At 42.3% G+C, this 12,253-nt stretch overlaps 1 protein-coding gene across 3 annotated transcripts; it reads left to right on the top strand.

Annotated features, from left to right (window-relative positions):
• The first annotated feature begins 155 nt into the window (after positions 1-155).
• On the top strand, positions 156-6,670 carry LOC140316317 (uncharacterized). Of its 3 annotated transcripts, none has more exons than XM_072394102.1 (3): positions 156-200; positions 1,151-3,646; positions 5,679-6,670. In XM_072394102.1, the coding sequence occupies exons 2-3, from the start codon at positions 1,172-1,174 to the stop codon at positions 6,027-6,029; spliced, it is 2,826 nt and encodes a 941-aa protein (XP_072250203.1). In that variant the 5' UTR covers positions 156-200; positions 1,151-1,171; the 3' UTR covers positions 6,030-6,670. The 3 variants fall into 3 exon arrangements, with proteins under 3 accessions (XP_072250203.1, XP_072250202.1, XP_072250201.1); XM_072394101.1 differs by lacking the exon at positions 156-200 and adding an exon at positions 212-459; XM_072394100.1 differs by lacking the exon at positions 156-200 and having other exon boundaries at positions 466-3,646.
• The last annotated feature ends 5,583 nt before the right edge of the window (positions 6,671-12,253 follow it).

Raw genomic sequence — 12,253 nt, 5'->3', positions numbered from 1 at the left:
GGCTCCTGTGTGATTCCACAGCCGTCCTTTGCAGGCTGCAGGTTCAACTGTACTCATAGGCTGAACATGGCTACTGGTCGGACCCGGTAGGCTGCGACACCATAGCAACTCCCTTTGACCCCTCCCTCCCTCAGCATTCGCAGCATCACCCTGTACACTGCACAGTCATATTTGGTCCTCCGGAAATATCCTCTGCTCTGGTAAGCCAGTCCCAATGCAGCGACTGTATGGGTGGAGTATAGTTTAAAATACAGTTTTAAATGTATCGAAAGCGAATGTGTCCGGTGCGTCTTGAGCCGGCTCTGACAGCAGGGCTGAGATAAAACGACAGCGCCCCGGGAAAGTTTGTATTGAAGCTGCGCTCTCGGCGTCTCGGACCCTCAGCTCTAAAATGGCTGGCTGTAGGTCCGAGGAAGCTCCGCTGCTGAGGGAAGGATCCGCTGCAAGCCGCGACCGTGTGTAAATATACATATTTCTCTGTTCCTACTGAGCGTTAGTGACGGCGTTGTCCAAGGTCCGAGAGCTGTCAAGGCGCACACGCACCATAATATTATTGGTATCTCGGACCTCGGACTGTGCGTAATGGCGTCCTCCACAGACAGCTCTCCTCCATTTATTCTCACAGATATTTTAGAAAAGGTTAGCTCTTGTAAACCAAAAGGCATGTGAGGGATATTATGATGTGAATTTAAAAGGAGAGGTCTCAGTATATATGTGTTGCACACGTAGAGTAGAAGAAGGACGTGGAAAATGTTATTTCTCGCGCATCAGTCGGACCCCTCAGTGATCCGGCGCGTATCTGTGAATGATCGACTCGGTTAGAAATTCACTGAGCTATAATTTAGGATAACGCAAGATAAGCAGAAGAATTATCAGGGCGATCTGATGTTGAGGAAAGGAGATCGTGTCGCCCACCATTGCGACCCGAGGGTGAATGGTTTGCTAATTGAAAGACTGTTGATCTCAATATCTGAGGAGTATTGGCTTGACCCCAATTATAACCATTTAGTTTTCTCAACCAACCTAGTATTTATTTAATTTCCTTCATCACTAATCAGTCTCCAGATATACAATTGTATTCTCTTTTAATCTAATTAGGCTACTCTGAGTTTCTAATCTATTATTTCATCTTTATTTCTATTAATGGAAGTAAAAACAGGTATGCCCCAAAATGGATTCTCAGTTGGCCTCAGTCCTGACCAGTGGCAGCCAGGAAGTTCAAAATGGCAGCCAGTGTGGAGAGGGATCAGGGCCAGTGACAGAGGATTTTTTGGACCCAAAGGATAAAATTTCATCCAGCACTAAACCAGGTAGCCTCAAGTCCTGCCCTGTCAAAGCAGTAGTGACCATCAGGCAAGATGCTCAATCAATCAATGGGAAAAAGCCAGAGGAGGGCGGGACTTCTAAGCCAGCCTCTCAGGAAACAAGTAAGATTGGTGGGTTCAGACAGCCAATTACAGTAAAGACTGGCGTGCCGGGTCTGCGCAGGCAGCCAATAAGAATCAAAATTGTTGTTCCCCCACGGTGCAAGAGGCCAATCACAAACTCTGCCATCAGCCTGACCAAAGACTGTGTTCGCTCACGTTTTAAAGGACCTGTTTTAGTCTCTGCAGGAGCAGTGATCACAGACAGAAACAGAAGTCAAATCCATATATCAGCTGTTAAAAAAGAAGGACAGATAATGGAAGTCACATGTCAAAAGACTGAAGAAACTAAAGCAGAATCATTCCATGAGACAGAATCAGTGAAGGGGGAACAAATGAGCAAAGACAGAGTTTTAGATGTTAAAGTCCTTCACACGGATGGGTCAGAGACTAGTTTCATCTCCAGCACTAACTCAGTTAAAGTACTGAGCCATCAGGGGATTAAAGAGGAATCTACAGAGAGAGAAATTGAGCAGGATGTTCCTTTAATTTTGCAAGAAATAAACTTGAAGTCTTTCGAAACATTTGATGTGGTGGAAACGGAGGAGCAGACAGAGCCGCTGGACCTGAGTTTGCCAAAGAAAAGAGAAAGTCGAGAGAAGAGGTGCGGACGGTTATTGGATGACTTTGGCTGTGAGGGACCGCTGATCATGGAGGTGGACGAATATGAGGGAGACGGAGACAGGGACATGGTAGAAGAGGACGACGATGAGGACTCTCAGCTGCGTCTAAGTGGTACAAATTTGCTTGAGGAATCTCTCCTGTCTCCCTCTTTCTTTTCTACCTCCGTCCTCACATCTCTGTCCTCAGTTGACTGTGACACTGAAAACCTTCTTCTCATTGACGACCAGGGAATCCCGTACACTCTCAGTCCAGATGGACTCAAAGTGCCACAAGTCAATGCTTCCACGTCAGAGGGTCGACTGTCAGATCAGGCTAATGCTGCAGAGATAGAAGACAAGAGGTCATCACATTTGGCCACACTGGCAGATATTAGCCTCAGCCAAAGTTTAGATAATGCACTAAAAGCACCTTCTGATTATCTCTACTCCTCAACAGCCCATGCCACTGATTTGTCATCACAAGGCACTGATGAGACAAAAGCTCCAGAAGTCTTTACAAGTTTGATAACAAACTCAGATTCTTCAGTAGCAGCAGAGTCGAACGCTAAAGCTGTTGAGGAGGCTGATACAGTTTTGTCCTCTTCCTCTGGGATGTCACTCCAAACCAGACCCCTTCAGATCCTTGCAAATCCTACAGCCAATGCTCCCCTTCTCCTCCTGTCTTCTTCCTCTTCCTCTCAACTCTCCTCAGCGCCAGTTGGCCTCTCGCTTCCCCTTTCTGTGTCTCACACTTCACCCGGTGCTTCCACCCCTATGTTTCTCCTCCTCTCTTCTGTACCCTCTTCACCCGGTGATTCCACTTCTACCTCCACCCCTATCGCTGTCCTAGACCCCTCAACTGGTCAGTTGTCCCAGATTACTGCAGCCTCAGCTCCAGTCTCCCTTTCTTTATCTTCTGGTCAGGTCAGCGCTTTGGGATCACCTCTCCCCATGCTGTCTCACCCTGTCATCAGACTGAGCCCCAGCAACCCTCCTGTCATCCTGTCAGGCGTGAATAACATAACCTCTGGCCCCGTCCTCACTTCTCTAGCTGTCCCTTCGTCCACCATTGCTCTGCAGGATGACCACCACAGCACGGCTCCCCTTACTCAAACTCAGATCAGCTACTCTGAATCAAACCCTGGAACTGAAGCCATATCTGCTGAAGAAGCCTCAAATGAAAACAACAAGCCATTAACTTTTGCAGCATCTTCTCCACAGCCACAGTCTGCGGCGTATGACCCTTTAGCTCAGCCCACTTCAGAGGCAGAGGCGCAATCACCAGCTTCAGATACTAAATTTGACTCCTCAGACCTCCACTCTGAACATTTACCTCTAGATGACCATCTTTACTTCTCCAACATGGCTGCTCCACCCTCCCCTCCCATCGGACCCATCCTTCCCTCAGGCAAACTTGACTCCCTTGACCCCCTGGACCCTCTGTCACCTGCAGAGTCTCCTACCACTCTGGGCTCCCGCAGGGTGCTGTGCTGCCAGCTGTGCCCGCGGATCTTCTTTTACCTCTCTGACCTTGAGCGCCATGCCATCACTCATTCACAGAAGAAGCCTCATGTCTGTCAGCAGTGCGGCAAAGCCTTCAAACGCTCCAGCCATCTGCAGGTGAGCGCATGCTCATTCTGGCCGTTGTTTCATTAGTAGAGCTACAGTAGCATTAACAGGAGTCGCTAAAGGAGACGGCATAAACTGCTATAACAGTGCCAGTAAATGGTTGGTTTTGGCTACTTGGAACAGCAGAAATAAGCTCTGAGTGAGACATGCAGCTCAGGATCATTTTCATTATCGATTTGTGGGCCGATGTTGTTCACGATTAGTTTTATCATCAATCCAGAAAGAACAGGAAATCAATTTCAGAACTGAAATCTACATATTTCCATTTACAAGCCATACTCAGAACCTGGAAGCTAAAACGATTTCTTTCTTTTCTTGAAGAATTACTGAAGTTAATAGTTTTCTGTCAACTCAGGACCACTCATTCAAATTCGAATCTGCCTGTTTCTAGTTCTTAGCACCTATTTATTCTTTCACTCATGGATTTACCATTTTCTCTTGAAACTTTCAAGACATGTTTTTTATCTTTGACAGCTTCTTTATGTGCGTTCATGAATACTTTTACATGTATGTATTGCCAACTCGCTCACAGAAAATAGTAATGAAAAGTTTTATGGGAACCTATTGACTAGAAAACAGAATTTGTGTGTTTATTGATAGTTGATAGAGGAACACGGTATGGTCATATTTCATGGAAGAGCCATGAATGCGTGGTGAATCCCATCCCAGACACTGAAGTTTTAAAAGAAATGTTACTTTACTTTTAGGATTCAGCCGCTGTTTGGTCGCATTTATACCTATTAAAATCGGGAAATTAGGATATTTAGCAAAAATATTGAAGAAGGTCAGACAAGTCGACCATTAAAGTGGTCAGAGTGTGTTTCGTCAGTAGGTTTTTGTTTTTCAAGCATCACAGTTTGTGTTGAAACCAGATTACTGGCTGCTGAGTCCCACCCCTTCGACTAAACACTCAAAAAGTGTCGGACAAACAGACTTCCCACTGAAATATATCGCTTCAAACGCAATGCTGGGTGGCACAAAAAAAGAAAAGAACTAAAAATACAGAATTTGTGTTAATCATCACAAACGCAAAGTTCTCTGTTTGGTGACTTTGTATTTTTCTGTGAGATCTGATCCACGAAAAAGAAAAATTTCCTTCTTTGTGGAACAAATAGAGACAATAAAGTTGATCTTTTAATCTATTCTGTTCTATGAAACTAAGTGGGAAAATCTGCCAGAACAACTCAGATTTCTGAAAAAACCTTTTCTGAGATGATATAGCCACAAATTGGCAAGTGATAACTCAGCAGTTCTGAGATTAAAGTTCCAAACTGATGAGGGAATAAAACAAAACAGACTTTACTCGGCAGGTGAGACGAATCTCATCACAGCACAAGCAGAGGACGCCCGCTTGTTGAGGAGGAACTACAACGTGATCTGTTAAATAGATGCAATATGCATCTGAGTTGTTTTTACCTGATATACAACAGTCCTCCTCTCTTCCAATTCAAGCTATTTTCTTCTACAGTCACGGTTGTGTCTCTTCGAGGTCCCGATGCTTCTGATAAGACGGTGATTGCGTGCAAAAATCAGACACACGTCGTTTTGCTAAATCTGATTGCAAAGTATATTTTGATTAGGGCCACAGTTTTTATTTGAACTTTTATACTTGATCGTTTACAGCTGACTGTTTTATAACTTTTTAATTAGATTAGATGATTTTGATCATTTTCAGTGGGTCTTACAAGGCATTATAGTCAAAATATATTGGATTATCAGCTAAATAAAAGGCTTGTTAGCAACCTGTTGCCTATTTATACATTCATATGGAGTTACTTTTCTGGCCACTTGACAGTGAAGTCAAATATTGACCCTGCTTGGTGTTGGGCAGATGGTTGACACTGGGCTCTTTGAGCTTTTTTGCTAGACTCAACAAAACTTGTAGTGGAGGAAAACAAAAAAGTTTGGTAATACTTACTAAGGAACAGTGATGGCAACCCGTTTTACATTCTTACAAAAAGTCACAAAGAATATCACCTGATAGCCATTTTGATATGAATGTTTATGATGCTTTTTTCAACAGAGACACAAGCACATCCACACAGGCCAGAGGAACTTTGTGTGCCCCATATGCGCCAAGCGCTTCAGGGAGGCGGGTGAGCTCCAGCGCCATCAAAGGGTGCACACCGGAGAGAAGCCCTACCAGTGCCAACTTTGCCACACGCGCTTCGCCGAGCGCAACACTCTGCGCCGACACACCAAACGCAAACACCCCTATCACCAGGTGGCCATGGAAATGCTTAACGAGAGAAGAGACAGAGGAGACGGGGGAGGAGCTGTAGGAGCAGGAGTGCAGGAGGAAGAAGAGAGCGCCGAATGGTACAGCTCCACCGTGTCAACTTTGGATAACTCCGAGTCTGAGATGGAGACTTGACACTAAACGAAAGGAAGAAGTGTTGGCAGGCTGATCATATCTAACTCTAGCTAGGCTTTAACTTTAAGTAACATTCAAAGAAGGGAGCACTTGCAATATTTATTCCAGTTTTTAATGGCAAAGTATTTATATGAATGTGTATAAATTCCATTTAATGGGAGAAAAGTGAGGTTCCAAAGTCAGATATAATTTTGAATTAGATGAATAAAAAGATGCATATGCAGAAGGGAAGGCTCATGCGAGTTCAAAATGTTAATTAAAACGTTAACCTGTCCCTGCGTAGTTGCGTTCACATGCAATCTGTGATTAAACACTTAAGTGCTCAGAAAAGAATGAAGCTTATTTAGGCTAAACGAATCACAGCTCTAGTTGTACATATAAAGAGTACTATTTGTAAGAGCTGCACTTCTGCACTATCACTTATGAAAGATTGAATCTTTCCTATCGTCAGAGACACTGTGAGGCATTTGCACTTATTTTATTTGAATTCAAAATTCTGTTTTTTTTACATTGTGAATGAAGATGCTTTCTTTTAATTTAGCTGCAGCTGTTGATTTTATGTATTTAATTCATATCCTGTAAGAGTTTGACCAAATGTTTTTGAGTTATTCTAACATAAACACTATATTCCGAGTTTTTTTAAGGGGTGAATTATGTTAACTTATTGGAATAAAAATTTGACAGCTACAATTCAATATTTGTCCGATTGTCTATATAATTTTTCTTCCGCTTTGATGTCTTTTTCATAAAGCTGCTTTAAAGATATAAGTATTAATTTATCATGACTTACTCTTAAAAAGATTGCAATCATGTACAATTCTATTTGGTAATGAACATCGCAGCGAGGGTCCATATTTCTTTTTATTCAAGCTAATCCTAAGACTTGATTTTCTCCTCTAGATTAATCACCAAAAGGAAGACTTTACATGAATCTTTGTGATAAAAAAAAGATTAAGATAAGTGTAACTGGTTGGGTGTGCAAGCTGGCCACTTGGACTGCCTCCAGGGAGTAATTGAGTTAGTAATGCAGCCCTCTGTTTTTTTGCACTCTTTCAATTTTCTGCTCCATTTAAGCCACGAAGCCTAACAGAGCTAAGCTCAAGATAAGTTTTTAATACTTTATTGCTCAATAGACCTGCCTGGGTCATTTTTAATATCTTTTTCCGTATTTCTTCACTGACCAGTGCACAAATAAAGAAGCTCTGGCCTGCGGAATCACCTGCGCTGAGCTCCACTGTGTTTTAGTTTGGTAAACTCACTTTCACAGAGGGTCAGTGAAAGGAGACAGAGGTGCACAGTGTGAAGAACAAAGGTTTACCAAGCAGTGTGTCTGAGAATGAACATGGTGTTGGGGAGACTGCAGCATTTGCTGCTATGAAACAGGAAAAGCAATTGTTACTGTTTCACACATACAACAATAAACAGTGAAATATGACTGTAGTAAATGATGCAATTTTATACAAGGATTTGTTAATATTGCAAAAGAGCAACAGTTGTTCTTGTGCACTGGTGCATGAATGTGCACGACTGTGATCAAGTTCACTTTCAGTCTTTATGGAGCAAAAGGCAAAGTAAACGATGTATATGAAATCATTGATAATAAGGATAACTTTTATGTGTTGCAACATTTCTTCTATTCTTTTTTTTTTACAATACTTTTGAAAGCATCCTGTATACATTTGAAACTGAGGAAAGCAAATTCTTTGGTTTTAAAAGTAAAACATTTCCCCTTTCTTGTTCAATATCTGTTTTCAGTAGCTCTGATGTATGACGTATATGACAAAGGGGCCACTGTTGTCTGCAGGCAGGCAAGCACCTCAGCACTCTGTGCTGCCCCAAAACCTGTAAATATTGTCCAGTTTTACTGGAACCTAAACATTTAATCATGCCATGTGAACTGGTGCACCCCATACCACCACGGATGCTGCTTTTTACCTGTACACTGATAACAAGCTAGATGGTGCCTCTTCTTTTTAGGGAAGAACAGTTTCCACTTCACCTTCATAATAAATGAGCAGCTGGTGTCAAATCTGGATATAATTATTATTTTTCTTCTTTGCATTTTAAGTTTTAACTTGCATTTGTGGAAGCAGTGATGACTTGTGTTCAGTAACAATAGTTCACAGAACTTTCCCAGACCAGATGCCTTGATTTCTACAACAGAATTGTTTCTGTTTATGATGGTGGAGCCTGAGGGCCCAAAGGCCATGGCTGCTTAATCATATATACAGCCTTGACCTTTGAGTGCTTGAGGTTGTTGAGTGATTTATTGTACCAAAGAAGATGAAATCCCCTAAAATTTTTAACATACTTAAACTGACAAATTTTAACATTTGTCACATTACCTTTGTGCTCAAAATAAATGCAGGAATTGGTTTTCAAACCATGCATATTTTTCACGGCATGCCAACTTCTTGAGAAAGGAGCTTCTAATATTCCCAACTAAACAACATACAGATAATTTTTAACTGAAAGCCAAGTCATTCCTGTCTTGCTCTCTCAGTAAAGTATGATTTCGTGAGACAGATGAGGTGGAGAGGCCTCTTCGTAACAGTTTCTAACTTTCTTGTTGCGGATGCTCATTGAAGTGCTGCGTCCATACTAGTTAGGTCACTCTGAGGGTTCAGCTATCAAATCAGTACTGTTCTGTCAGGAAGAAAGAGAACAAACCAACACAAAACTGCTTCCAGCCCCTTAATTGACACCACTACTGCTTCGTTGATCCTACGAGGTCCTCAGTGCATGATGATGATGAATATTCAGCGGACTGAGTGTGCGAGATCAGCAGTCCAGCTGGGGATGTGTATGTATAGTACAGTACGTATGCCTCCATGTCTGTGCAGGTTGGTAACTTTCCAGATAGCACCGAGCTTCAAAGTGCAGTTACTGACAGACAGATGATGGACAGAAGTGTGTGGAGTGTGTGTTTGAAATGTGTCTGCGTGTATGTGTGTAAGACTGTGCTTGCGTTGCATGAAGTGGAACGGGCAGTGGGCCTTCTGAGTGGCACAAGGCACACTGCCAAGTGATTGAAGTGATAAAGGTAGAGGAGGAGTGGAGAGGGGGACGAGAATAGATCCAATGATGAATGACCAGAGAGAGGCAGCAGATGTAATGAAGTGTGTTAGACTTGTATGTTTCAGCTTTTTATTCTCTTTGATACATTTGGGCTTTGATATGTTTGTTGTATATCAACTCTGTTATATCACAAGTCCCATTATTGCTATTGAGAGCCAACATGATGGATGGCTAAACGAACCATGACTGTTTTTTTTTTTTGTCTAATATACCTGCCTGTTATTGCAGAGTTCAGCCATGTGAGGGCAGACTCATACTTACGATGAGCTGCATGTGTTTGGCTCATTCTCTATGCTGTCTCAGCTCTCTCAAATGGTGGAAGGATACTTACACCAGGGTGAAAAGCAGAAGACAGAGAGCCTTTGAAGAGCTGGATCTACACTCCGACTCTGCAGATACAATGAAGACAGGAGGAGGCTTTTACATGAATATGAATTCATATATTCATCCTCAAAGTGAAATAAAAAGTATACCCTCTTTTAATATTAAGGCTCGGTGTATCAGGAAATAGTCATTAAAAAAAAAGGTTCTTACGAGGTTTAAAAATACAACCTCAGATGAACAACAACAAATGACACATTTATTCAACAAAACTAAGACAAAATGTAGAAGCAGTGTATGAAAAACTAAGCACACACAATTATCTAACAGCTTGTAGACTCACTTATAGCTGCAATAACTTGAATTAATGTTTTTTCCGTATGACGTTATCAGTCTCCCACATCATTGTGGAGTAATTCTGGCCCTCTCTTCTTCACATCATTACTTTATTTCATTGATATTTGCAGCATTGGTTTATGCACAGCTCTCACCCCAGCATTTCAGTTGAGTTGTTTTCTGGACTGAATCATTGCAACACCTTGAGAACTTTCTTTTTTAGACATTCTGTTGTAGATTTGCTGCTGTGTTTGGGATTATTGTCCTGTTTCATGATCCAGTCTCAGCCGAGTTTTAGCTGTGGTACAGATGGCCTCACATTTGAGATGAAAATTCTTTGTTATACAGAAGAGTTCATGGTGGACTCAGTGACTGCATGGTGTTCAGGTACTGTGGCTGCAGAACAAGCCCAGATCATCAGCCCTCCTCTACCAGTTGGTCATAAGTTGGTATGAAGTGTTTGTGCTGATATACTGTGTTTGGTTTTCTCCAAATGTGCTACTGTGCATTATGACCAAACACCTCCACTTTGATCTGTCTTTGATCAGATGTAACTTTACTGCTGGCTGTTCTTTTAAGAGAGAAGAGGCTTTCTCCTGCAACCCTTCCAAACAAACCATACTAGTTGAGTCTTTTTCTAATTGTAGTGTTATAAACTAACTGAGGCCTGTATAGTCTGAGATGTAGCTCTGGGGCTTTTTAAGAGCATTGCAGGTGCTGACCTTGGAGTGAATTTGTGGAGACGTTCCCTCCTGGAAAGGTTGACAGCTGTCTTGAATATTTTCTACTTGTGAATAATCTTTCTCTCTGTAGAATGATAGACTCCAAATTTGCAAATTACCTTATAACCCTTCCCAGATTGATGGGCAGCAGAATTTTTTTTCTCTAAGAGCCTTGCTGGGGTCTTTCCTCCTTGGCATTATGCTAACACACACCTGAATTCTCCACACCTGCAAACTGACATAACTGCTGCTTTTACAGAGGTGCTCACTCTTGCTGATGACCATCAATCAAATGGATCTGACCAGCAGTGCCTGGTTGCTACTTACCCTCCTAGGAAAACATGATGAATCATATGGTGTAATTTTACAAACTGCTTCTGTATTTTCTTTCTGTTAAATATTTAATGACATGGTGTTAACATATCATGTGTTGTTTGTCATCTGAGGTTTTATTGATCTAATTCAAGACCTGATAAGACCATATTTTTTTATGTATTAATACTAAAAGCTTAGAATTGAGAGAGGGTATACCCTCTTTTTTTAAATGACTTTATTTACAAGGTCCATCTATATACTGTATGAAAAGATGACAAAGTCAAGAATCACACAAAAAAACAAAAGATATTTCAGATAAGAAAGGTTAACTATGTGCAAGTCTCCTGTCTCATCAGACTCAGTGCAGGATTATCGCTATTGAGTCTGTATGTGCATTTGTGTGTGTTTGAAATATGAGATGGGAGGGAGAGTCAGAAGGAGGGTAACAGGTGTTAATCAGAAAGGGAGTCCCGGCTGCAGAGGAGAGGTTGTTGCTGTGGCGGGTAACCGGAGAAAAAAGCAATTACATCACCTTTCCAACAATAATGTGCCATGCTGTCAGTGTAGTCAGGGTTTATGTGTGTTTTGTGTGTGAGAAATGCACTTACAGTGAATGAGAGGAAAGGCTGTCAAAGGGGAGGTTTTATAACCACACAGACAGAGTGGGTGGATTGCATCTGAAAAAGCGGTCTGTCTATAACCATCTATTAAATTTAGGTTCCCATTCATTTTGTGGCCCATTAGTTGATCCATTTTGTTCCATGGCAACCTTAATTGGTCCATGCAGTGCTATCTCTGCCCCATGTGCCCTGATTAGTGGATCCTCACGTCAGCGTCATTCTCTCCACATCAGATAAAATGGCTGCAACCTCCTTCTTTCTGTCTGTCCCTATCGGCTCTCTTCCCGTCCTCCCTTCCTCTCCAACTTTTCTCTGTCTTCCCTGCATCACCCTCTCCGCCTCCCCTCTCTTCTCTATGACCTGCTGAACCAGCACACGCCGTCCTGTCTGTCAAACCAATAGAACAGGTGCTCCAGTTACAACCTCACTTCCCCCACTTTCCCCCCTCTGCAGCCCAAAGCCACTCGTCCCCACGTGTAAAGAGCAGGCAAACACTCCCCTACATGTTTGCTCAGGTGAGCTTGAACAACCAGGAAAAAGTGGTGATTTTGCTTGGTACTGGTGCTGATACACACTGTAAAGTATGCTGACCGACAGTGACTTACTGACCTGTGACTTTTTGTGGCGTCGCACACACACGTACACACACTACTAAATCACTTTAAGAGGGTGACCCAAAGGTAACTTGACAGGAGCATATGAGCCTGCAGTCCTGCTGCAGTACATGATTTGATGTGAGTCCAAAACACTCGCAGGCTTCTCTCATGGCTGTGCAATAAACTGTCTCCTTATCCTGCTTTCACTTCTCTATCCATCACATTATGTGTCAGTT

The sequence above is a fragment of the Leuresthes tenuis genome, unplaced genomic scaffold (genome assembly GCF_036924035.1).
Source record: "Leuresthes tenuis unplaced genomic scaffold, fLeuTen1.0.hap1 SCAF_10, whole genome shotgun sequence".
NCBI lineage: Eukaryota > Metazoa > Chordata > Actinopteri > Atheriniformes > Atherinopsidae > Leuresthes > Leuresthes tenuis.
The sequence above is the reverse complement of the archived record's forward strand: the minus strand, read 5'-3'. Positions and strand labels throughout refer to the sequence as shown.